This window comes from Atractosteus spatula, chromosome 4 (assembly GCF_055471065.1).
Source record: "Atractosteus spatula isolate fAtrSpa1 chromosome 4, fAtrSpa1.hap1, whole genome shotgun sequence".
In the NCBI taxonomy this organism is placed as follows: Eukaryota; Metazoa; Chordata; class Actinopteri; order Semionotiformes; family Lepisosteidae; genus Atractosteus; species Atractosteus spatula.
The window spans coordinates 15,848,425-15,872,463 of NC_142709.1; the positions used below are offsets into that span (position 1 = coordinate 15,848,425).

Here is a 24,039-nt window from a genome sequence, read left to right on the forward strand (position 1 = left end):
AACACACTGAAAAACACTTCATGGGTTTTGGGTTGTTTTAACCAAAGAATAAATGTTGGAGTTTCCGAGTATTTTAACACTTAAATACGTGTGGTGGATATAATAAAACTGAGGATATCTCATATTTCTGCTTTGCATATTATCTCAGCTAGTGAATTAGATGTAACAGAATTTAAACCATGATTCATATAAGAAAACGTACACAGTACAAACCTAAAGATCATAGGCAATCGAGTTTTTGTATTTGCTTTGGGCCAGGCCTGGTTATCCTTATATTAAAACCACAGTAACTATTGTTGATAACTGTTTCATAGATCTGGAAGTCCCTGGTTTTCCTAGTTCTCACTAGTGGTTTTGTTTTTATTGCAAGTTATTTAAACAGTGTCATAATAGTGTAAGGGTACTGTTAGGCTGGAGGCTTATGGGCCTAACCTCAGCTGAAAGACTATATGAAAATATTACATTACACATTCATGTTCTGTGCGCCAAGGAATCCATTCATCCTCCAACTCATCAAAGACCCCAAGGGAAATAGATGTAGTACTGTATATACCTGCCATAAGTACTGGGACAAGGAAGTCAGAATAGCTTTTTGTTCAAAAATTGAATGTGAGGCAAAAGTACAGAATGGGTATTTTTGTGTATTCTGTGTATTATTTCTGTGCATATATGATAATTAAAATAAAGTGGTTAAATGGGTGACAGCCAAGAACTGAGTTTGGGTAGCTCTGTCCTATTTAATGCTTAGAAACTATCCAAGTTTGGTCTTCATCATACAAGTTAGTGGAAAATGAAAAAGATTAGTTGACAGAAATTCAAATCTATTTCAAATTCTACTCATAAAAAGTAGTTTGCTACTTGTGAGCGTCAAATTTGTTAATTTCTAAATATTCCTTCCATCTACTGCCAGAGAGTCTTCAAAGTTAAAGTATCCCTGACCACTAATAACTCTGAACAAGTCACCCTGGCAAGAGTTCCCCTAGAGCACCCTGTTAAATTATCCAGAATGTTACAAAGAATCTAATATCATCTAAGGATATCATCCAGCTGTGGCTAATGTCAGTGGTCTTGCCTCAACCATCAGGAAAAGACTGAGAGGATAGCTCATGAGAGGATAAACAACAAGAAACCATTGCTCATATAAAAAGAGCATTGCCACAGGTCTCAAGTTCATCAAAGAGCACCAGGATGATCCACAAGACTATGGTGAGAATGTTCTCTGGACAGAAAAGTAAAAAAGTTTAATCTTTTGGCCACAATGAGAAACATTTTGTGTGGTAAAAACGAAACAGTTCCTTCCAACAGAAGAGCATTATCCTGACCGTCAAGTATGCTGGTAGGAATTTTATGTTTTTTACTGATTTTTACTGTTTCAGCACCTGGGTGGCTTGTAACTATTGATGGAACCATGAAATCAGTGTTGTATCAGTATATTCTGCATAAGAATGTCAGGCCACCTATTAATAATAATAGTAAGCTGTATTAAGACAATAGTCTTGAGTATAACAAGCAGATCTATAACACAATGGCTGAAGTAAAAATAGAGCATTTTTAATTGGTCGAGTCTGGACATGTTATGGAAGACCTGTTTTTACTAACTTGAAGCAGCTCTGTAAAGTAAGGAACATCTTGAAAACTGATGACAGAGACTGATAAATGGAATGTGGTGGACCAGTGAGCAGAGTGGTTTCGTGTGACTGGTAGGGGCCTTGCAGAAAAGCTCGGGAAAGTGTAGGCTTAGGAGGCTGTGTTATAAATGCGTGGGGTGCTGGTATCTGGGACTGAAGAATGGTTGAAAATGTGGAGCCTCAAGGGAGGATAGTGGAAAAGAGTTTGGCCAGGGCAGGGAGTTAGCTGGGTGTGGCAACACCACTGGAATTCAGTTTGGAGGTGCAAGAGAGTGCAAGAGAGTAAATAGCACAGCTGAAGATGACAGGAATTGTCTCTGGCAAAAGTGGGCACTTAAGTGCCTGACACTGAGCTGAGGGAGAAGTGTGTAAAATTAAGGTTTGATCACTTCCTCAACTTTCATTTAAAACTCCACTTCTCCTTTCGGAATCTACCTCAAAGATGTACTTCAGGAAGCTTGAGTGCACATTTTCAGACTATAAAAAAATTAAAAATAACATTATTAAAAATATTCATTGATCATTCAGTACCCGAAAAGTTCTGAGCTGTGTGAGGATAATTTTTTTCTTATACCTTCACACATTAAAAAGTGTCTGCACCTGAAACTTTAGCCTTTCATTTATTAGGTTCCTTGTTAGTCATTTTTTTGTGAAACAGTGCAGCTTAATGTCCAGTCAGTGCAATAAATTTAATTGTGCTGTGGTGCTCTTTGTACCAGCATGGTTGGCTTCACGAGAGCAATGATGAGGATAAAAAAGTCCAAACAGGAAGCACTGCAGACCTTCAGCACCTGCGATCTTCCCTTCTTCCTAAACCCGTCTTTGTATGTAAACATTTTTTTTCTGTTTTGTTGTCGGCAAACAGCTGCGCAGCTGTTGGTGTTTTAATAGAGGTGTTTCAGGGAGAAAATAATGATTTGTACTGTAGGTAGCACAAAAATGGTCATGAATTCCAAATCCAGAGTCTGAGTGGGTGTTGTGCTAGGCAGAGCCAGGAAACAAAACTGATTCTGCCATTCTCACCAATTTCAGAGGCTGTTTAATTTGTTTATTTAAAACAGATAAAAAACTGTTGAAATTGGTTACAGGCACTGATGGCTTTAGGCCTAGAATTGTTAATGTCTTATGAACATCTTCAAGCAAACCATTGCTAGAATTGTCTTCAAGCACTGTTTACTACAATCTCTGTGTAGATTCCAGTCTCGGGATAAATGCTTAGTAAGTTATAATCAGAAGTGACTAAATGATAGTTTGTGTCAAATTAGAGAGTATTACAAAAACAACCCTATAGTTGTGTTTTTCTTAAATATAGCTTTCTCTATACAGGAGCCTATTCCATTGTGTGAACACAAAAATGTGATTTTCTATGCAGAGCAGAGGCCTGAATAATTTAATGTTGACACATTTTAATTTTTTTAAATTTTAATAATATATTTTAACAGTGTGTGTTTTGTAAAATATACTGATGGAAAAAAGCAATGCAACATTTTCTGGAATGAGAATACTATAGTTATAGCTTATGTACTTTCATGAAAAGTTGTCAATTTGTTTTAAGCCTCTGACCAGCAATACAGCTGGTGCAGTGAGGCATTGCAACTTGCCAATCACACGAAAGCTCGTTAGGTGCGCTTTTAACCAATGAGATCCAGATGAAACAATGCCTGATCGGGTCTCCCTTAAAAAGGCCTTAATTCAAAGCTTAGGTCTCTAAGAAAAAGGCCACACTTAGTCAGTTTTCTGTGCATAATGCCTTCTCTGTAGTACTGAATGTCACCAGAAGCAAGGGAGAGAGCCATTGGCATGCTGCAAGCAGGCATGTCATGTGCCAGTGTTGCCAGACACTATGGAGTAAGCCACTCCACTGTGTCCCGACTGCAGAGAAGGTTTCATTAGACCAGCAGGACAGATGACTGTCCAAGATCCAGTCGCTCTCAAGTGACCACACCAGAGCAGGACCGACACATCCGACTGGTCTATCTGACAGATCGTTTCAGATCTGTCACCCGTACTGCTGCTGAAACTGCTGGTAGACACAGTGCCCGCATCAGTGACGGGACTGTGAGGCTCCATGCTGCTGGCCTTAGAGCAAGGCGACCTGTCAGAGGCCCTTTCCTCACACCTCCTAGACGTCACACCCGACTGGCTTGGGCCACACAGAGGCTGCAATGGACTCGTCAGCAGTGGCATCAGGTCCTCTTCACGGATGAGTCACTCTTCAGCCTGTTCCATGCAGACAGGAGGGCCAGAGTGTGGAGGAGGAGGTGTTGCGTTTCTTTTTTCCATCAGTATATATTGCCTTCTCTGTAGTACTGAATAATTTGTTAATGAGCACTTAAGGCTTCTGTGAACCAGGTGCTGTAACCACAAAAATCTGAAAATGGACTGGAAATTTAAAAAAGGAGTACTTGTGTATAATACAAGAGAAAATATACTGAAATAGCTATAAGAACAGTTATTTTTCTAAATGGCAGTTTTTATGGAGAAAATAGATTTTTGAGTATACAGAGAAAAAAACAGCCCCCTTTTTTACTTTCTACCTTCTTGAAAAACAACCTGCTTAGTAAATAGAATTCCCTGGATGGTCATGAACCAGAGGTAAACTAGCCAGCTGAAAGGTAAGCACAAAATAAATGTTCTTACTGTGTCTCTTGCAGAAAATGCCCAGTTCTTTACACTGGTGAGGCAGGAAGGAGACTGGGAAGGATCATTTCAGAGTTGTAAGGATAAAAGATCTCTCCAAACTGATAGTTCCTCATGTCACCTCTAATGCCAAGATCGTACTGATCTGTCCACCTGTGTCCTCACAAGAGGGGTTTCAGAAAGACATCCGAAACCAAAATTATCCTGAAACTAGGATCAAACCTTCCCCCTCTCTACTGCTAAATCCTCTAGTCTATTCAATTGCAGGTTTTGACTTCATACCTCTCCTCCTGTTCTCCCTGAGTGTCAATGCTCCTTCTCCCCTGCTCCGTGCCCTTTCTTAACTACCCTGTCTTTTGTTTCCCCATGCCTTAATTATCTCCTATTTCCCCTCTCTCCCTCACACCTGAAGAAGGTTCCACAGCTGAAGTGTGTTCTCTTTTCTCTTCCTTTCAGCAAAGATTAAACCTTAACCTGTTCTTTTGCAGTCTGTGTATGGTGATACAGCTACCTACTTGAACCTCTTCACCAAAATAAAGATGTTTATTTATGAACCCATGTTAATTATTTGCGAGATATTTTCTAAGATCTTGTACAGTTTGTTCTGAATCTTATCTAGGAAGTGATCAATTTTCAGTAATCAGATTCCTACAAGCTGTACTGTACCACGCTGATTGCTCAGGTGCTTTCTGTAAGAAGTGACCTTAATTTACATATAAGCAGGCAGAAAATAATATTTTTGTTTTTCAAGTTACAAGTGGTGTATGCAGGCTGAAGAGCAGCACAAAAACACCAAAACCCACATTAGGTCTAAAAGAAAATGTTCCCAGGAATCCCGTTAAGGTCATGTATTTGATAAAAATGTCAGATGTTGTATTTGGTTGTAGTTAAAGTAAATCTTGAGCTGCACAAGTGTTTTGTGATTAAACTTAAGAAGCCAGATACAGTTTTGGATGAAAAAAGCAGGTGTGTTGTGCATGTTTAGGATTTTTTTTGTCATGAGAGGTTCTTTATCCAACATAAAAACAAGCATAATAAGAAAGGCTAACTGGATTTCAGAAGCTCTCGCTCTCTTAGTGATTTGTAATACTATTATGCTGAAATGGAAAAGGTGCGTCAGGGCCTAAATGTGCTACTTATCAAGGTGAGGTAGGCGCTCTTCCCATGGTGCTGTGGTTCATGTAGTCATGGCAACACGCCTGGCTTCCGTTTGTTTTCTATCATAGAAAGATTTCTTCCTCGCAGACGTGGGTGCCAGGCAGCTCCAGCACAGTAGATGGTAAACCACATGGAAATATACTGAGTGCCCTATCCCCTTCCTCCTCCAACCCATAATTTTTTTTGCGACCTTAGGAACAGCATATAGAGGCCATCTGTGGCAAACTGACTTTAAACGATGCCCTGTATTATTTTGTCGATCTTCAGTTTGTGCTACACAACTTCACACTCACTCCCTTCACATTCAAATTAAACTAAATAAGACCTTTCATGCTGCATGGTAAAGTCTGTGTTTGCGTGGGATAATTAAGAATTAAGAATTCAGGCTAATGTCTAGCACCACGGAAGGTGAACGGCAGTTCTGTTCAGGTTAAGTGAACATGATGTGGTGAAAAGCCCCAGCAAAACAAGATAGAACAAGAATAGTTGTCATTAGAGAAGGGCATTTGGACCACCTACAGTTGCTTGTTTGGTAATTAGTAGCAAACAGATTTGAGGGTCTCCTCCAGCCTTTTCTTGGGGAAAAAAATAGGGTATCACCAAAGACAACATGGCTTTGTGATATGTTCTACACTTCTGCATCCCTTGATATTGATCTGTCATATCCTGTCTGCGTGAGAGTATAACCTCATTCCGTTAAGAGTTTTGTTAAAGGTGCTTCTTTTTCACTTTTGTTCAATTCTCACTTTTCTGGAGTTCCGAACAACTTTCCATTCTGTATTGTGTTGCTATTATGAGTTGCAGAGAGATTATTTTCTTTCTGGGCTGTCCAAGTGTTCCCACGAGAGAGAGAATTCGATGCCTGGCAAAAAGAAATTGGAAAAGAGCTGTGGATCACGTGAAGGTCATGAAACCACAGCCCAGACGTTTCTTTTGCAGCTTTTGTTTCAGTCTTAGTCTCTCCTTTGCCTGATAAACTGGTAAGGATTTTGTTAGAGGTAATGCTGGTGTGAGGACTGCAGTAACTAAAACATTAGTTTTGCAAAAAAAAATCCGGTTTAAGAAAACATTTAAATAATTTTAGCATAGCCATCATAAATTACATTTCATGCATTTCACTAGTGAAGTTTGCACAGAGCCTGACGTGCTGTTGGGGTTCTGTGCAGTTTTGGTACTTTCCTGCGTGCTAAAAGTGTTGATTTCACTTTCCATTGCCATGTTTCTCAGTATAACAGGGGAATTTTAGTTAATGTAGGCAATTTGTGAGTTTAATGCTAGTTTTCAGAAAACATGCATCACTTATCAAAGTTCATGAATAATTTGCCTATTACCCTGTGAAGATTTTAAATGTCTTTCAATAATATAAGTATTTTTTAATTTAGTAATTTTTCTAATTACAAACAATGCAGATGTTAGAGATGTATTTGTATCTTAATTATATTGAAAACAAAACATTAAGGTTTTTAAATATTTTGTCAGTTTTTGAAGTTTCTGCAAAGCAAAGATAAGTTGGCAAAATATGCTTTATCTCCTACCCCTCCTTCCAATTAGAGCAGTACTGAGGCATTATCTGCATGGCCATTTGCTTGTGCTTAATTTTTATCTGTTAGCAGTGTGAAAGCAGAACTTTGTATATTGTATTCCATAGAAGGACTTTATTGTTTTTTAACTGCCAAAGCCACAAGATAATATTTTATGTTCCCTTGACAATTGTTACTTGACATTAACAATTCAATACATTGCCTGAAACATTGCAGAATGTCTTTCTACGCCACTGTTTTTCCCACAAACTGTGGTGTTGAGTCTCTGGACAAGAAAAAAAGTCATGGGTCATGATCCTATTGTTAATGTATAGACCCCTAAATAAAAAAAATGAAACAAAATTAAATCTTTCCACTAGTTTATTGCAAGTTACTATGAATAAAAACAGTTTCCTGACCAGCTGTGCTGTCTGCACTGGGTTGGGTGTGTTAGTTTGTGTGTGCCATCGACATACTCTTTCCAAATTATGCGCTTGTTCTCGGAATTTCATTAGATAACACTTGTGTTATACCGGATCGTTGAATATTTAACCACCTGTTCCCACCGATAATGCAGTAAATTAGTTCTACGCCAGTCTGCCCACAACAGAGATAAAATGCTCCACCACCCTCTGGATCGCAGTCCCACTACAGAGCTCTGCTTCAAAGCAGCCACAGTCCAGGTTTTTTTATAAGTCACCTGTTTGTGAAGATTATGAAGTCAATCAGGTTTGGGTCCAAAATTATATCTAATATAATTTAACAAGTCACCTGCTTAGCTGATCACCATGAAGTGGTTTCAAAGTTTTCAGAAACTAGTGACCTAGTGACCAGTAATGACCTAAAACCCTGGTGGCTGACGCTTTTCCAGGATCAGAGATGGAGACCCTTACTCTATTCTGACAAAGATGCTTACCAGAATGCCTCTCTCCTACCATCTAATTCATGTCTGGACTTTTCCCAGCATCTCAGATGTGCTCAGTTAAGCAGACCTGAATATAATTAGAACTGTAATTGTGCAGTTTGTCACAACAAGCACAGTTATGGCCATTTTGAATAACATATAATATATAATAACTTTCAGTACAACTTTTGTATAATTATGATTTTTGAGAAACCTTACAACAGTACTAGGCCAGCAAAGTGAAATGGATATTTGTGCTTCACAATCAAGCAATTTCTATTTGAGATTTTTATGAGTATGAGTCTGAGATCAGATTGGAACAAAACTAAGCAGACCTCACTAAACCTTTTGTGCAGTTATTTGAAATGCTTTATCAAGACTTTGCAGTTGCCACCTTGGAATTCTTAACTATTTTGGGGGTGTTGTGTCTCCAGTTTGTTTTAAACGTGTAAAGTGCAGTTCAGTTGGATTAATTGACTTGGCCATTCTGATATTTTCGTGATAAACTTCTTGCTTGCACTAGTCATGTGTTTAAGCTCATTTTCACACTAGATGGTTCAGTACCGCCCAATAAGTATGGAAGCATTTTCTTGGTTGTTTGCAGTTTTAGTGAAGGCTGTTTCAAGGTTTTCCTTGACTACTTTGATCATTTTGCTGTTCTTATCTGCAGATGTTTTCCTCAGTAGGTGTACCAGTGGTTTGTTTCTTCCAGATTGTTGATTTTGGGTATGCCCAATCTCTTTTGCTAAGGTTCTGCTTTTTTCTTTTCTTTCAACTTTAAAATTGCCTGCCTTTTTTTTACAGAAAGATCTTTGGTTTTCATTTTGATTTTCAAATCCACTGAGCTCTGATGTCAAAGGGTTTGAAGTTCACAGTTCTTTTATGAGCCTAATTTCCCAGACAAAAAACATCTCGCTAACAAGTAGCACTGAACCAATTTTCCAAATATGCGTGTTTCTGTAAAAAAGGATGAACACTATCATTTTTTCAATTGACTGAAGAAGGTAGAACAGGTTCTGACAAGAGGAGGCAGCAATTAATTGATTTTATTCTAAATAAAATACTTAGGAGCTAAACTTACCAGTCATGTTTTTTCTTCATGGGTAGTGTTTGATGAATTCAGCTAACATCACAGTTTAATTTGTTGGTCCCAATATTTTGGCAAAGGTATTGAAATGATCAGTTTACCTGAAATTGTCAGAGTTTAATAGGACAAATCTTTAACAGATTTGTTAAACATCCTGTTATCCTGCCAGCTTAAAGCTGTGGCCCAAGTGAGTCTAGAAAACAAAATCTCTCCGTGATCCCTAACGTGTTTTTACAAATATATAATTGTATATTTTTTACTGTATTGTACTGTTTTGTTTCCACAGGAATACAAGTCATAGATGGAGAGAAAACAGCCGCATTGGGAGAAAATGTCACTTTAACCTGTCGAATAATCGACACTGAAGAAAAACTCACACGGATATCTTGGCAGAGAAAAACAGCTTCAGATCTAATTAACTTTTTCATATACACTGACAAAGGCCCCCGTGCCATGAATGAGTTTGGAAGAAGAGTCCGGTTTGTGGGAAATTATACATTCTTGGATGGATCTATTCAGCTTTCAAATGTATCGCTTTCTGATGAAGGTATCTACATCTGCATTTTCACAATATTTCCATCTGGACCGTACAAACACGAGATTCCACTTACAGTCATGGGTAAGTCTGTAGTTTTTGTTCTTTTAATATATTTGTTTTATTTTTGTATATTACTAATCTGCTTAAGATTTGTATGAACAGGTACAATATGTTAAGTTCTATCTTAAATGATGAAAGCTTTATGGTAATATCTATGCATATATCCAAAGTATAGATCAGGGTCTATATACAGGCCAGGTGGGCTGTCTGGCACTGCTGAATTTTACTACAATGGTAGTATGTGTTCACAATTTTAGTTGGAAATTGTCATGCATTAGGGTTTTGGATCCTTTAGAACTGTGTCAGTAAGACCTAAAAAACTCAGGGTTTCCTCACAGGCAAATACTGTCCCTTGGTTACTTACCGCTTGATTTTCAAAGTGAAAAAAGACTTATTGCCTCAATATTGCAAAATAATAAACAGCGCCTCACTAGCAAAAATATTCCAATGATGTTTGTGTACGTACGGAATATCGCAAAGAGCAGCGCGTTTCAAGCACAAAGTTGTTCCACAGGCATCATCATGGGCTGCTTCTGTTTTTGATTAATCAAATCAAATGCAATGTATAATCAAATTAGTTCCTGTGGCCAAATGATGTCTTGTTCAGGATAATATTGTTCCATTATAATAAAATAATTAGTTTGCAAGCTAGTTCAGTAGTCTAGCTTATATATCTAGATGGTGGTGGTTACTACTAAGCTTCTTAGACTAAGCTTCTTCCTGCAAGAAGCCTGCCTGTATATTCCTGTGACATGGTGGACCTTAGATAAGTTTGGATCAATTTCAGTTTGCTAAACGAGCGTTCAGCACTGGCGACGGCAACTGGAATTATTCAAAACACTTGACATGCTATCACTGTGTTTGGAAAGGGTTTCTAATTGTCTTTTCTGTTCTTTGCGTTTCTCGCTACCCGACTTACATTTCTGGAACGCTTACATGTTGCACAGTAACTAACATAACTTAGCTAAATGTAAGCTTGTCTCTTGCTCAGTCTTGCAGGGGAACAGATCCAAAACACTTTTTGGAATGAACGCGCCAATGACCAATTGACCATCATTGTGTTTTATTTTAAAATATGCCAGACTAATGTTGCTATTTGATAATACACCGTGTTCCGCACCCCTGACTATGGAAGCCCGTTTCCGCCAGGGAGTAAAAAAAAACGCACTATGGTATCTCAGAATTGCGACTTAGTATCTCAGAATTCCAACTTAGTATCTCAGAATTCCGACTTTATATCTCGTAATTGCGACTTTATATCTCACATATGCGACTTCGAAATAGCCCGTATTTCATTGTCTGTCCTTTTGCTATTGTAACGGATTCGGGTTCTAGGGCTTGTGCCCTCGCCGCTCCCACCCTAGTTCGTGCCTCACTGCATTGGCTCGAACCCAGGTCTTGCCAGCTGAGCTAAAGAAGACCTTCTTTTTTAAGTAAAAAAGGACATACAATGGAAATATGTAAAAAGTATAAGTTTCAGCTTTTAGAATTGTGAATTCCTCTGGATGTGAAGTGTCTATTTCTGTATCTTATTTCATATTCTGTCTCCGTTTTTGTATTTCTGGTGTTTAAATAAAAACTTTTTTAAAAAGCCCACCATGCACTATTCCATCCGGGTTATAATTATAAAAGCTGAAACTTATACTTTTTACATATTTCCATTATATGTCCTTTTTTACTTAAAAAAGAAGGTCTTTAGCTCAGGTGGCAAGACCTGGGTTCAAGCCCTTGCAGTGAGGCACGAACTAGGGTGGGAGCGGCGGGGGCACACGCCCTAGATACCGAATCCATTACAATAGCAAAAGGACAAACAGTGAAATATGGGCTATTTCGAAGTCGCAAATGTGAGCTATAGAGCCAGAATTCTGAGTTGCTAAGTTGCAATTCTGAGATACCATAGCGCGTTTTTTTTACTTCCTGGCGGAAACGGGCTTCCATACCTGACATATGAACTCTCGTTCGTTTATTTTACGGATGGTCTTTTCTTAAAAAAAAGCTGCCATTTTAATGACATTCGCAATGGGCCCCCCTTAGATCTGGGCCCAGGTGCAGTTGAACCCATTGCACCCCCGTAGCGCCGACCCTGGGTTGCACAATACCTTTCTGTACTTCACCTGCTTCACCGTCACCAAACAGAATACATACATTTTGAGTGTAACAAGGTTCAGTGAATGAAAACTATGATCCTGTACTGTGGTATTAGTTTGTTCATGTACAGTATACAGTATGTCGTTAATACCAATATCCAGTTTCTAATTAAGACTTGAAGATACTTAGATAATGCATAAATTAGAAACTATTCTGAAAGAGGTGCATCATTCACATGGAAATAAAAATAAAACTCACTAAATATTTCTGTCAAATGAAAAAGACCGTGTTGAATGAAGTTTGGTATTTTCCTGACGTGTGTTACATACCCTGCCAGTTCCTCCTTCGGTCACCGTGTCGTCGGGGGTGGAAGAGAGCAGCGTCAGGAGCACGGTGGCGACCTGCACGGTGGCGAACGCCGAGCCGAAGAGCCAGGTGTCGTGGAGAGCCGCTTTCCCCCACGAAGGCGTCGAGGACGTGAACATCACCAAGAACAAGAACGGCACGATAACCATCAGGAGCCACCTCTGGGCTGTGCCCACCAGGTCCCTGAACCAGGAGGAGGTGCAGTGTGTCGTCAGGCACCCGGCACTGGAGACGGACTTGGTCGTCGTCTCTCACAGGCTGGACGTGCGCTGTGAGTTCTGCCCTCCTTCCTCTTCCAGGCAGACCTGTAGACTGGTCGCCCTGTGGCTGTGTGGTTTGGAAGTCCTGTACTCTGTAGCTGCTTGCAGGTTGTGTTTTTGTGTCCTAGTCCACTTGCTAAAAGATACAGACACAACCACCAAAAAGTGACTGTGTGTTCTTGTCTTCTGAGTTGGCTATCATGACGCTTTGAAAGACAACTTCATATTTAGACTCTACACAATCACTTTCTAAGGCAACCTTAAATCACTTTGGGTGCAAATGTCACAAAATCAATATATTAGTCTCTGTCTGTGGGTAATTAATTTGGTTTAACTTGACTTCTTTGACAGTAAATATCTCTCTCTCATAATTTCCTTCAAATAGTACTTCATTTTCAGCCACAACTCATTAAATGATGGTACAGACTGGCCACGAATACCAAGGAGTTTTCAAGATAAATTGGGGATGAAGTGGTTGAGAGGCACACAGCTCAGGACAAAGGTTATTTATCCTACTGAGTGCAGTGAAGTTAGTCATTAAGAAATTTGATGTGTGCCATACTACCTAGACAGGCCACTCTTGCAAAATGAGCAGAGGGGTATCAGGAAACCGGTTAGTGAAGTCAACAGTGTTTTTGAAACATTTGCAAGTTGTGTCCGAAAGGGCAGGCAATGTTCATAATTCGACAGTATCCTGGTCCCTGCACATAGCTGGTCAGTATGGATGAGAGGTGAAAAAGAAAATGCACCTTCAATCTCATAAAGGTTAGGCTGAATATATACGACAGATGGTTTTATGGTCAGGCAAGATAAAATAGCTCTAAATGCAAATCCCTAAATTGGGCTTACGCTAAAGAGACCACATCACCCAGTCAGCACCATCTCAGCTGTCAAGCTTGGAGGTGCCAGCATTATGTTGTAGGAGACAAAATTACACAAAATGTTTCTGTAAACTTCAGAAGTCCTTCTGCTGCTGCCATCATTAGTTGTGTCATCAATAGAGACGAGTGAGCCAGGCCTTGATATTCTCTCCACCAGGCCTCACAGATGAGCTGGTTCTATAGATCACGGTAGATCACATTAGATCAGGTTGCGGTTCCTTTGTTTCTCCATACTGTAACCTCTCCAGCACTTTGGTAGAGGTTTATCTTGGTCTGCGCTGCCTATAAAACTTTGTTGGCTAGGCTAGTATTTGCAGTTCCAATGCATGGTGGAGTTTATGTCATGTTCTGGGCATGCATGGTCACCTCTCTCACTTCCATGTCTTTCACTTGAGTGTGTAAAACTTTACAGAAGTATTTTGACTGAAGCAAATTAGCCTTTAGACTGTTTTTTACAGAGCATAATTTAAACATTAGCACAGTATTTCTTTTATGTAATTCAGCAATGTGTCTTATTGATTTATATCACTCTTCTATATCTAAAAGCTGTGATATCTGAAGTGTGATAAATAGTAAATTAGCTTCAATTTAAGACCTGAACCAGGCTCCTGCTATGTTCTGCTGCAGAGATATAACAAATGTTTAAGGGGGAGGAAATTCCAGGCGGACATTGGCTAAATGTGTCACTGGGAATAAGAGGTACTACAGTAGTGTTGGTTGAGTAAACCATTTGTCAACTATACTTTCCTTATGTACTATATAATTTCTAAAGTAGCAGTAGAAGTGATTAATGACTAAAATTACAGGGTTGCAGTTCTAAGCTCTGCAGTTGTACAGACCCGTATGCACTTCTCAAGGAAATGAAACCAGAAATCATCTGCCTTGTTCTTTACCGAAGCTACAGCAAACCTCATTTGAAGATGTATACTGACTATAAAAAGAAATGTATTGATTTATGTATGCAGCCAGGTTTTTAGAAAAGGTATTACATTTTTGGATATTGATTACATTTTGAGGCATTATTCTAAGTAATTAATCATTCATGAATGTGATGCACGTGAGTTATTTTATCTGTTGCATAAGCTCTAAACTATCTGAGTGAGGAAATTGTTTTGGCACAAGTGATGATTAGGTGATTTAATCTTATCAATGTCAAGCCTGGTGAAATTCAAGGAAAACACAGAATGGAACCAATGTGATCTGCTTATCAAGAGCACATTGTCTTCATGCCCTCAGTGTGTTGGAGATGGGACTTAGCTGTTGCACTGTTGTCAGCAGTCTGGGTGTTCACAACCAGCGATTTCTAACCTGATGGGATGTTGGAGCCAAACACAGTCCATCAATGATAGGCCACCATCTGGGAGGCCACAGGTCAGAGACACTTCACCCAGATCGATGGAGAGGTCCAAGTCCAAACAAGTCCCAGCATAGAGTGGTCAGTCCTGTACCCCTGGAGTGCTGGTGTTTCTGCAGGATTTCTAGGTCCCTCTAAAGCACCAGCACTCGGAGCTGGGAGAAGCTTTTAAATTGGTCCCATCAAGCCAGTAATGAGTGGATTGAGCTCAATAAGAGCTGACCTGGAATGAAAGCCTGCAGCCGTTAGATCAAGGTGGGGAAATGGGGTTTTTGGAACTGCAAATTCCTTATTCTTATAGAGCTTGACATTAGAAACTAGGACTGTTGAGTTGTTTATAAAATCAAAAGTATTTGTAGACACTTACTGGTTAGGGGGTTTCCATTTTCTAAGTGTTTATTACAGGGTGTGCTTTGTCAGAATAGAAAAGCATGTTTACAAAATCGTTTCTGTTTTTGTTTGTGGTGATGATAGGTTTGTGAATATTTTATAAGTTCCTTTTTCTATTTTGCAACTGTCAAGTGTTTTTACTTGACTTGACTTTTATCTTTCTGTAACCACAACTACAATCAGCCTAGGAGCGAAGCTATATTTGGACTGATATCATCTGGCTAATCAGATACAGTACCACTAGCTGTGAATGTGATCATGTGCTATTTTTATTTATTGGCCGAAGGTCTTCAATGTGGAGTGTTACAGCTAAATTGGGAGAAGCATGCAACAGTTAGAAGTGGGACTATAATTTTAGCAGCTCACTGCTTTGTATCTACTTAACAGAGTTTTACTTGGCTAATATTGTGAAATGTCTTTATTCGTGTCACTTTGATGAATGTGAGCACGTGAGTAGTTAGAAATATTCTTGTGAGCTTGGTATTTTCTCAGAACAATAAAGTTAGTTTCTCTGTAATTACTGTGTTTTTGTTTTTCAGACTCCCCGCAGTCAGTAAACATAATACCAGAGCAGACTTCGTCCAGCAATCCAGTCTTCCTTTGTCAGGCTGATGCTAACCCTGTCCCAACCAGCTATTCGTGGAATAGGTATGTGTCTCAATTATAGTATTTATTCCTTAATTTTTTAAAATTGGCATATTCATTCAGTCTCACTTTTATATTTAATACGGCAGTCTCTGCCTGAAATTGAATAACCACTAGAATTCAACAAGACCCCTAGGGCTCTCAAGTGGTTTTTTGGGCCCTGTAGTCTAGAAGTGGTTCACATCTGGACACTTCTGGACTTCCCAGGCGTGCAGCAGCCCCTGTGGCCTTTGTGCGGATGTGTGGACTTGCAGTGTTGTCAGTGAGAACTGCATCACTCCTCAGCCCAGCGCACTCACACTGCTGTTAGCACTGACTGAGCCCCACACCTGCATGCCCCCAGTAACTCTCATATCTGCTGGTCTAAAAGACCAGTGAGATTACCCAGCAGCCATCAGTTCCAGGGGTTGACGTCACTGTTACAGGCTCAAGTACCAAATAAGCCCTGTGACATATGTAGGTCATCTTCTCTACTAATGTGCTTGAATAAAGGCTGGATAAGTTACTGACTGCTCAAGTCAGGATGCATACTCTAGAAAAATAGCTATTAATATTAGGATAAAGCTTTTCAGAATTATCGGTCTCTTTGGGGTAGCACAGTGGCATGGAAGTCAGTGCTGCCACCTCACAGCTTGTGGGTCCTTGGGTCTTGATTCTGGCAAAGGGAAGCCTGTCTCTGTTCTCCAGGTGCTTCGGTTTCTTCCCACAGCCCAGAATCACAGATTGATGAACTGCTTTTTAACATTGTAGCACCGAGGACGGTCACTTTCTGACTGAAATGTTTGCATTTTTTCACTATGTACTTTTAAATATCTGAACATTTGTCAATTGTTAATAAACAATAATGGTTAACACTTGAGTGTTAATGTAGATTGATGCTCAGGCTGGCAGCCATTGTGAGGCTTATTTTACATTGAATACTTTAAACCTAGACTTCATTTCAGGAAACCACATGTTCACTGTGCAGACTCGATAGTTAAAACAGTTTCCTAGAATTTGTGTTTTTCTGTCTCATTTCCAGAACCGTTAACAAGGTCACACTAAGGACAGTAATGTTGTCTGTGTTTTGTTTTAGAACAACCCAGGCCTTTTCCAGTGACAAAATCACCATCAGTGGGAACAGACTGCAGTTGCTGGATGAGAGCCCCGATGTAAATGGGTTATACGTTTGTGAAGTGTCAAACCAGTATGGAAAAGCATCAGGGACACTGTATATACATATAGGTATATAATACAGAATTTACATACGGTTTTCTGTTCTCAAACGTATACTGGACATAGAAAGTAACTTCTCACTTACACCAGCAGTGATCAGTGTAGCACCATGCTGTCGCCAGTCATTAGTTGCCACCCATTACTACAAACGAGTAGACCAGACCCTTACTGTTGGACCTCCCATTGGCCTTGGTGTTGTGTCATGACCCTTGCTCCATCATTTCCAGTCTGTGTTTGTCTGAATGCTCACCCCATCCAGCATTGATAACGCACTTATTCCAGCAGACCACTTACCATCAGAGCATAAGAACAGTTACAAACGACAGACCGTTCAGCCCATCTAGCCCATGTGGTAGTGAAGTAAAGGCAGTGTTGCTGGGACATTTGTTGTACAGCAAAATGTAACAAAAACATACCAACAACAAAAAATTCCATACAGTGATGTTTCAGGAGATCAGTTATATTCTTTGCTAGTGAGAATTTGATGAAAGGTTTGCGTTAGGGGCACAGAGGGATCTTCTAGATGGGAGGAGTGTAAATTCCTCTTTCCTATTATGTAAAATAAGGAAAAAAAGTCTGTTGGCTTTTTTTCTACATGTTGTCACAACAATTGTCCCCTTAGTTTTTGTCCATGACAAGTCCTAGGTACTCATAGTCATTGACTCTGTTTCTTTGATTGTAATATATATTTAGTTGTAGCTTGGTGTTAATTGAGATTGTATCACCATAATGTAAACAGACTCCTCTCAGTGAGGTAGAAACCACCAGTCCTGGGCTGCATTCAGGAGGCGCTTTGTCCAGGGCTCTGAGGCAGGAGGTCACCATCTTTTCATGTTTTTTTGGAAACAGAACTGTTAAAGCTGTTTAAAAACAGCATGTAATTTCAGGACAATACCATTGAGTAAAATCCCTGTATTTCTTGATGTCCAGGCAGTGTTAAAATCTGCTCTGTGCCCAAGCATCTGATTGGAGAGAGTTAGTAGAGATCTGTGCACTAGCTGGTACTGTACTGTTCAAGCAGAGGCAGGTGGACCAAAGCTGGGGGCCACTTGATTCTTTCAGTAGAAAGGAAGAAGGTCTGTGGTGGAGTACTCAGCTTGACCCGAAGTGGGAAGAGGTTAGAAAGGGGAACCATGTCACGTGTGGTCAGCCTTGGAGGAACATGTTGAGGTTAAAAAAAAAGAGATACTTTGCACCGGGTGTTGAAAATTTGCTTTCTTCACACGTTTTCTTACAGCAGTGAAATTAATCTTTGCTCTTATATGCGTGTTATGTCACATTACAAAATTGGCCTCAGTGTTATTTTTTAGTTTTAAAAATTTTCAAAACTAAAAAAGGATTTATTTTTCCTTCGTTTGAATTAAAGCTGTGTGGATGATTGGATTTCATATTGAGCTGTTATGATTAGAAACAACTGCATGACAGCTTACTGGAGCCAGACATACAGTACATTAAAAATGACAGGAGGTCAGTCTACTCTTAAAAAAGTATGAGGCTGCCTTTGATTTAGGTCAGTGATGGTATTCATGGTTAGAATAGACATAACCACAAATCAGCTTAATAGTACATGAGAGAGGCGATGTTAGTTTGAGAAAAATATGCATCTGATGACCTTAGTTGCCTCTAATTTTTATCACTAATGCCAATTAGCATTGCACAATAATTGTGTAGCTATTTAATAAGAAGCTTATGGGCTGGGGAGTTCAAAATTTCAGAATCACTGTTAACTGCCCTGGAAGCTGCTGGGTTTTTGTACAATAAAACAATTCTTAATATGTAGGCTCTTTCTGCATTTGTTTCAATGCATCTTCCTATGCTCAGCTTCTCTTCAGATTTAATTTCAAAGAGCCGTATTATCATGACAGATATACATTCCTGTTCGCAGAAACAATTGACGGAACATTTACAGGCATTCAAGTTTGGTACTTTATAGCCATAACAGCTAGTTGCATGGAATTTGGTTTGGTAAGCTCAAAATACAAATAAACGACATAAAGCCGATAATAGACAGCATCCACCCAACACATCTTTCCATTCCATTCTAGTCACACACCAGTAATAAAATAAATAACGGTGAGAGAATAACATTGAGCCCTGCAAAGATTTCTAAGTTAAAGTGCAGAGTTTATGCATCTCACAGCCCCCGAGCAGGTGCTGTTACAGAACCTGGTAGTCCTTGTCTTGACAGACCTAAGCCGCTTACCAGTGGGGAGGAAAGTAATCAGGTTGTGCAGGGTGGGAAGGGTCAGTAAGGATCTTTAGATCTTTGCATTTCAGTCAAGAGAGGGAGTGTTAGCCACAGAGGGAAGGTGGCATTCTAAAGGCAGGGTGGAAGCTCTGTCTAGCTTCTTCTTGTCCTGGGCAGAAGTGTTGCCGTACCACAGAGTGAGGAAGAAGATCAAAACAGTCTCAGTGACATCTGTAAAAGAGGGTCATTCCTTCCTGTGACACTCCAAACATCTTTAAGTGTCTCAGAAAGAACAGCCTCTGGTGAGCTTTCTTGACTATAATGGATGTGTTGACCTTCCATTTTAGAGTGCTGGAAATGGTGGTGCCCAGGAACTTAAAATTCACCACCACATCTAACCTGAAGCTCCTTTGTTCCACCTTTCGTTTTGCTGACATTCAGTTCCAGGTTGTTTAGGCCCTATGAGAGTAGCATCATCAGTGAACTTGAACATTTTGACTGCATCCGAATGCGAATAATAGTCATTTCTGTACAAAGAGTAAAGGAGAGGTGATAAGACAGTGAGAATCTCCTGTGCTCAGGGCGAAGGGCTTAACAGGTGGTGTCTTTCAGCTGCTGTTTCTTACACAGTAAAAAAGAGGATTACAGCATGGGCAATGTATACTTCAAAGCAGAAACCCTCCTACTTGTTTCTGCAAGATTTATTGATACACACCCTGCTAAAGCCTGTCTCTTTGCTGTGGACAACAATGGGAACCATAGTGGGAACTTAAAAAAACAAAACAAAATCCTTGAAAAGGAAACATGTAGCAGGAATGCAAAACCTGCTTGAGGTTTCCCAACTATCCTTTGTTATGTTTCCTGACATTTGTAAAGTGTATTTCAAACTGAGAACAGGAGGTACTTCTTTACCCAAGGGGTTATGGGAGTGTGGAGCAAACTTCCCAGCCATGCTGTTGAAACTGATGCTATGGCTTCTTTCAATAAATTTCCCAATGGGGTTAATGAGCCAAGAGGCCTTCTCTGTTTTGTAATTTAGGTTCCCTCTTCTTTTTTCTTATGTTAACAATAGATTTATCCCCATGAAAACAGACAAATCTAGTAGAGCAGTCTGCTAGCAGATATTAAATATCCCTCTGTTCATTTTCAGCAAAGACTTCAAGAACATCACCTGGGGTACTCATTGCAGGAATTGTGTTAATCCTTGCAGCAGCAGGTTTATTAATATTTACTTGGTACAAACGCAGACAGCAAGAGAAGGAAAGGTAACCGCTTTATACTGATTATATTTTATATTTTTATATTCCATAACTGTAGATGCATACCATAAGAAATAAAAGAATACCGATTTCTTGTACACTTTACTTGTTTACACAATATTACAATGATTCTTGTACACAACACAAGTATTGAATGTAAATGTCTATTAAAAAGTTTTCTTTCTCTTCCCATGTTGATATTACTGGTCTTGGACTTGTTTCTCTTGTAGAAGAGAGGTAAGTGTTGCTCTTTTTGCACCCTTCTTCATGTAACTGAGTCTGTATTCGTTTACACTATAGCTAGCAGTTTTAGAACAGGAGTCTCCTACTGATCATGTGCTAAATGCTGAGTGACCCACGTCTTGGCCTCAGTGGCTGCTACTACAAATCAGAAAGGTTCCTCCCCAGTTACTCATGTGGAAGGATAGCTTGTACATACAGCCATGTGTTGCATAAACCAGTTATCACTTTCCAGTGCTCTGTGTGACAGAGGCTACAGTATGTGCACCTTATGAGTGCCTTAATGTCTCCAATTTATTGCATAGAGACTCTCTGTGAAACACTCTCCACTTGTGCCCGCTTTATGTTATTTGATTGATGCTAGTGCTGAACTACTGTAGGTGTACGTACAGTAGGTGTCACTTTGGAAAAACCCATCCTCTGTTTATTTCTTTTTCAGTCTCGTTTCTTAGATGGGAATGAAGGAGATGCCAGAACGCCAATGTCCTTATCATCAAACCAAGATTCTGCAGTTCCAAGAGATCCACAGGATGATCAGATCTGCTGATCTGTCACAAGGAAGAAGGACTTTAATAACAGTGTGAAAAAGTCATATGAAGAGGGAACTTACTTGATAAGCAATACATTCAATGTTGAACTTTGTGTGCATTAAATGGCAGTGGAGCCTAATGTTGTCATTTTTATTGTAGTGGTGTAGGAGATATGGGGAGGAGTTTGGGTTTAAGTGTGAGAAAGTTAGCTAAAATGTTTGCTGTTACATAGAAACCAGTTGTGAAGAGGTCTATTTGGAGGTGATATCTCAAAGTGGTTTTACCAGTGTAAAAGTTAGAGAAAAGCATGATGTCATTTTTGTTTATAGATGCAAGAAGACACTAATTTATTAATTTCACTATCACTACTTCTCGCATTAAGTATTAATGACTGAATATTGTTTTTATTTTAAAAAGTCATCCATTTCAGACTTTTCAAATTGCGACAGTATCCCCATGTCTGCTGGGTTTTGTTCTAGCTGAGTTCAAGTTTCCCTAATAATTTCTTGGTTGTTTCCATTTAATTGTTTTGATTTTTTCCGAGTTTGTAATCCAGGTTCTTGGTGTAGAAACATTTGAATTTTTTATGTAAAAATAGTTGGTTTTTGTCCTTTTAATCGAGGTTTCAAAGTAAGAGTATGGAAGGAACTCGATCGATCTTTTTGCATACTTGCAATGGTACTGCAGCCATTGAGCCCCAATGCTGATCTGAGAAAGTAAGCAAAGGTAGGTTGTTGCTGGGCCAGAGCTTGGTCAGTACTGAAGAGCCAGGTTGCTTTCTTAAATGATGCTGGTGGACCCACAGGGGGTTTTCCCACTGGATGAGAATCGCCAGGCCATTGCCCCAGTAAATTGACCAGGGGCACCGAGCTGCAGGAGATGATGTAATAGGTACGAGTGACAATAGGGATCCTATTACTTGGTCACTAAAGATCTTATTGCAGTGTGATTGAGAGTAGGGCTGCTATCCCCAGTTTCCTGCACAAGGAAATCAAGAAACAGTTTAAACAGCTGCGTTAAAGCTGTCTAAATCGGTAAAGTTCATACAACTTTTAATACAGGAGTTTTGCTTGAAGATAGAATTGTTTTTTCTCTTTTGGTTGGCTACTATACTAATTGTTTGGAATTTCTTTTGCTGAAATCTTTATATCATTCCCCCCTGCCTTCTCTCTTTTAAATGTTGTGTGAAATGTAGATTTAGGTTGTTTTTTGTGATCTAGGTCAAAAGGTACGCAACTTCCATTTTGAAACCCTGTACATTATGTTTGCACTAATGTAATGTACAGTGTTATACAATTTCTTGTAATTAAATGGACCAGAAGTACTTTGTGTTATGCTTTAGCTTTATGGGGAATAATAAATCTATTTATTCCTGTGTGTTTTATGTTTTCATAAATTAAACCTGATTATGCTAACTTTTTAATCTTTCTAATATGCAACAACCTTTTACTTACAGTAAGTCAGTATTGGAAACTCACCAGGTGTCTGCGTCATGTACAGTTGTGAGAAAAAGTTTGTGAACCATTAGGAATCATATGGATTTCTGCACTAATAGCTCCTAAAATGTGATCTGATCTTCATCTAAGTCATAATAATAGTCTTATTTAACAAACAACACACACATCATTTTACATTGCCATATCTTTATTGAACAAATGGTTTAAACAATCAAGGTCATTTATGGAAAACACTGAAAATGTGAGGCGGCTCACAGTGAAAATGTCTTTTGTTGATGCTTCTTTTCCAGAGGCTAAGTGCATGTCGGCAGGTATTTTTTCAAAATAATTTTTCATTCTCCACTCTTAAGTTTGATTAAATTGAATTTCATCTCCTCTATCCCTGCACGATAGTAGTGACTCAATCGTGTTCATTCATGTCGAGCAAGCTCGACTCAAAACGGGCATAGTAAACTAAGGAAAACTTGCCAATACCTCTCTCTTTATTCCAAGCTTTGTACTAAATACATCTTATTTGTCCCAGTGCAAACATGAGTGTACAAGGAAAATAACGCATTCATTCAAAGTAAACTAAATAAGGTAAAGTTAGCAATACCTCAAACCTTTTGTACCGTTAAATACGTATACTATTAAATATTCCATGTACAAAATACACCGCAGGTAAACGAGTATTCATCAGTCGAAATGGGGTGACAAAATGAAAGCTTTGTGTCAAAAACTTTGTACAGTACCTAGAATACATACTACATAGTGTGAATCTAAAGTAACCTAATGACATTTTGTTTTTAAATAAAAAAATATGAGTTTTAAAACTTAAGAAACGTTCAATTTTACTAACACCTCAAAAATTTATATAATAACTTATTCTCAATGGCAACTTCTCTCTCCTTTGATAGGCTAGAGCATGAAACGTCACCATTCCGCAAAGAACTGGGGGTGATTCTCTTTAGAGGAGTCTGCTTTGATGAGGACTTCATCAAAGGTCTCGCTTTGTAGTTGCTTGTGAGCACCCTTGTCAAACACAAAATGAGAAATGGGACACCCTAAACCCTTGCAGATTGGAGCGGGAATGCTCTTATGAAGGGTGCAAGTCCACAAGTTCGGTTATTGGGACACGGCCATAGTTACACACATGATATTTAAAGCCTGACTTCCCAGTCATCTCTACTTTGTCTTGGCAAGTCACTTCTTTAGCCTCGCTGTTCCTGACTTCCCTCTGTGCTCTTGTCCTCTCCCAGGCTACAGACATTGCTCATGTTTTGACTTGGCTTTGGATTTTCCCTGTGCTCACTTCAGGGTGTCCCCATCACTATACTGGGGCATTAGGACCCACATGGACGGCAGGGTGAGCGCCCCCTGCTGGCCCCACTAACACCTCTTCCAGCCTTAGTTTTTCCCAGAAGGTCTCTCATCCAGGTCCTGACCAGGCTCACACCTGCTGAGCTTCAGTGGGTTGCCAGTTGTGAGTTCTAGAGTGATATGGCTGCTGGCCAGTAAGAATAGTGTATATTATTACTGATATGGCCAGAAAAGTATCAGCTTTGTGGTGTCATGATATTCATTCCTGATATTGTAGTGATATGGATGCGTGTGGGGTGTACTTGTTTCTTTCGACCTTCCACCTTCCTCAT

At 39.4% G+C, this 24,039-nt stretch overlaps 1 protein-coding gene across 6 annotated transcripts in view; it reads left to right on the top strand.

Moving 5' to 3' along the window:
- LOC148835919 (nectin-1-like) overlaps positions 1-22,328 on the top strand; it is a 42,380-nt gene extending 20,052 nt beyond the window's left edge. For 4 of the 6 annotated variants that reach the window (XM_088913005.1, XM_088913009.1, XM_088913004.1 and 1 more), the window contains 5 exons: positions 9,224-9,556; positions 11,961-12,260; positions 15,414-15,522; positions 16,595-16,743; positions 20,073-22,328. In XM_088913005.1, coding sequence (XP_088769131.1) covers positions 9,224-9,556; positions 11,961-12,260; positions 15,414-15,522; positions 16,595-16,743; positions 20,073-20,191 — 1,010 coding nt within the window. In that variant the 3' untranslated portion in view covers positions 20,192-22,328. The remainder of the gene's footprint in view (positions 1-9,223; positions 9,557-11,960; positions 12,261-15,413; positions 15,523-16,594; positions 16,744-20,072) is intronic. The other 2 variants (XM_088913008.1, XM_088913007.1) reach the window with 1 other exon arrangement.
- The last annotated feature ends 1,711 nt before the right edge of the window (positions 22,329-24,039 follow it).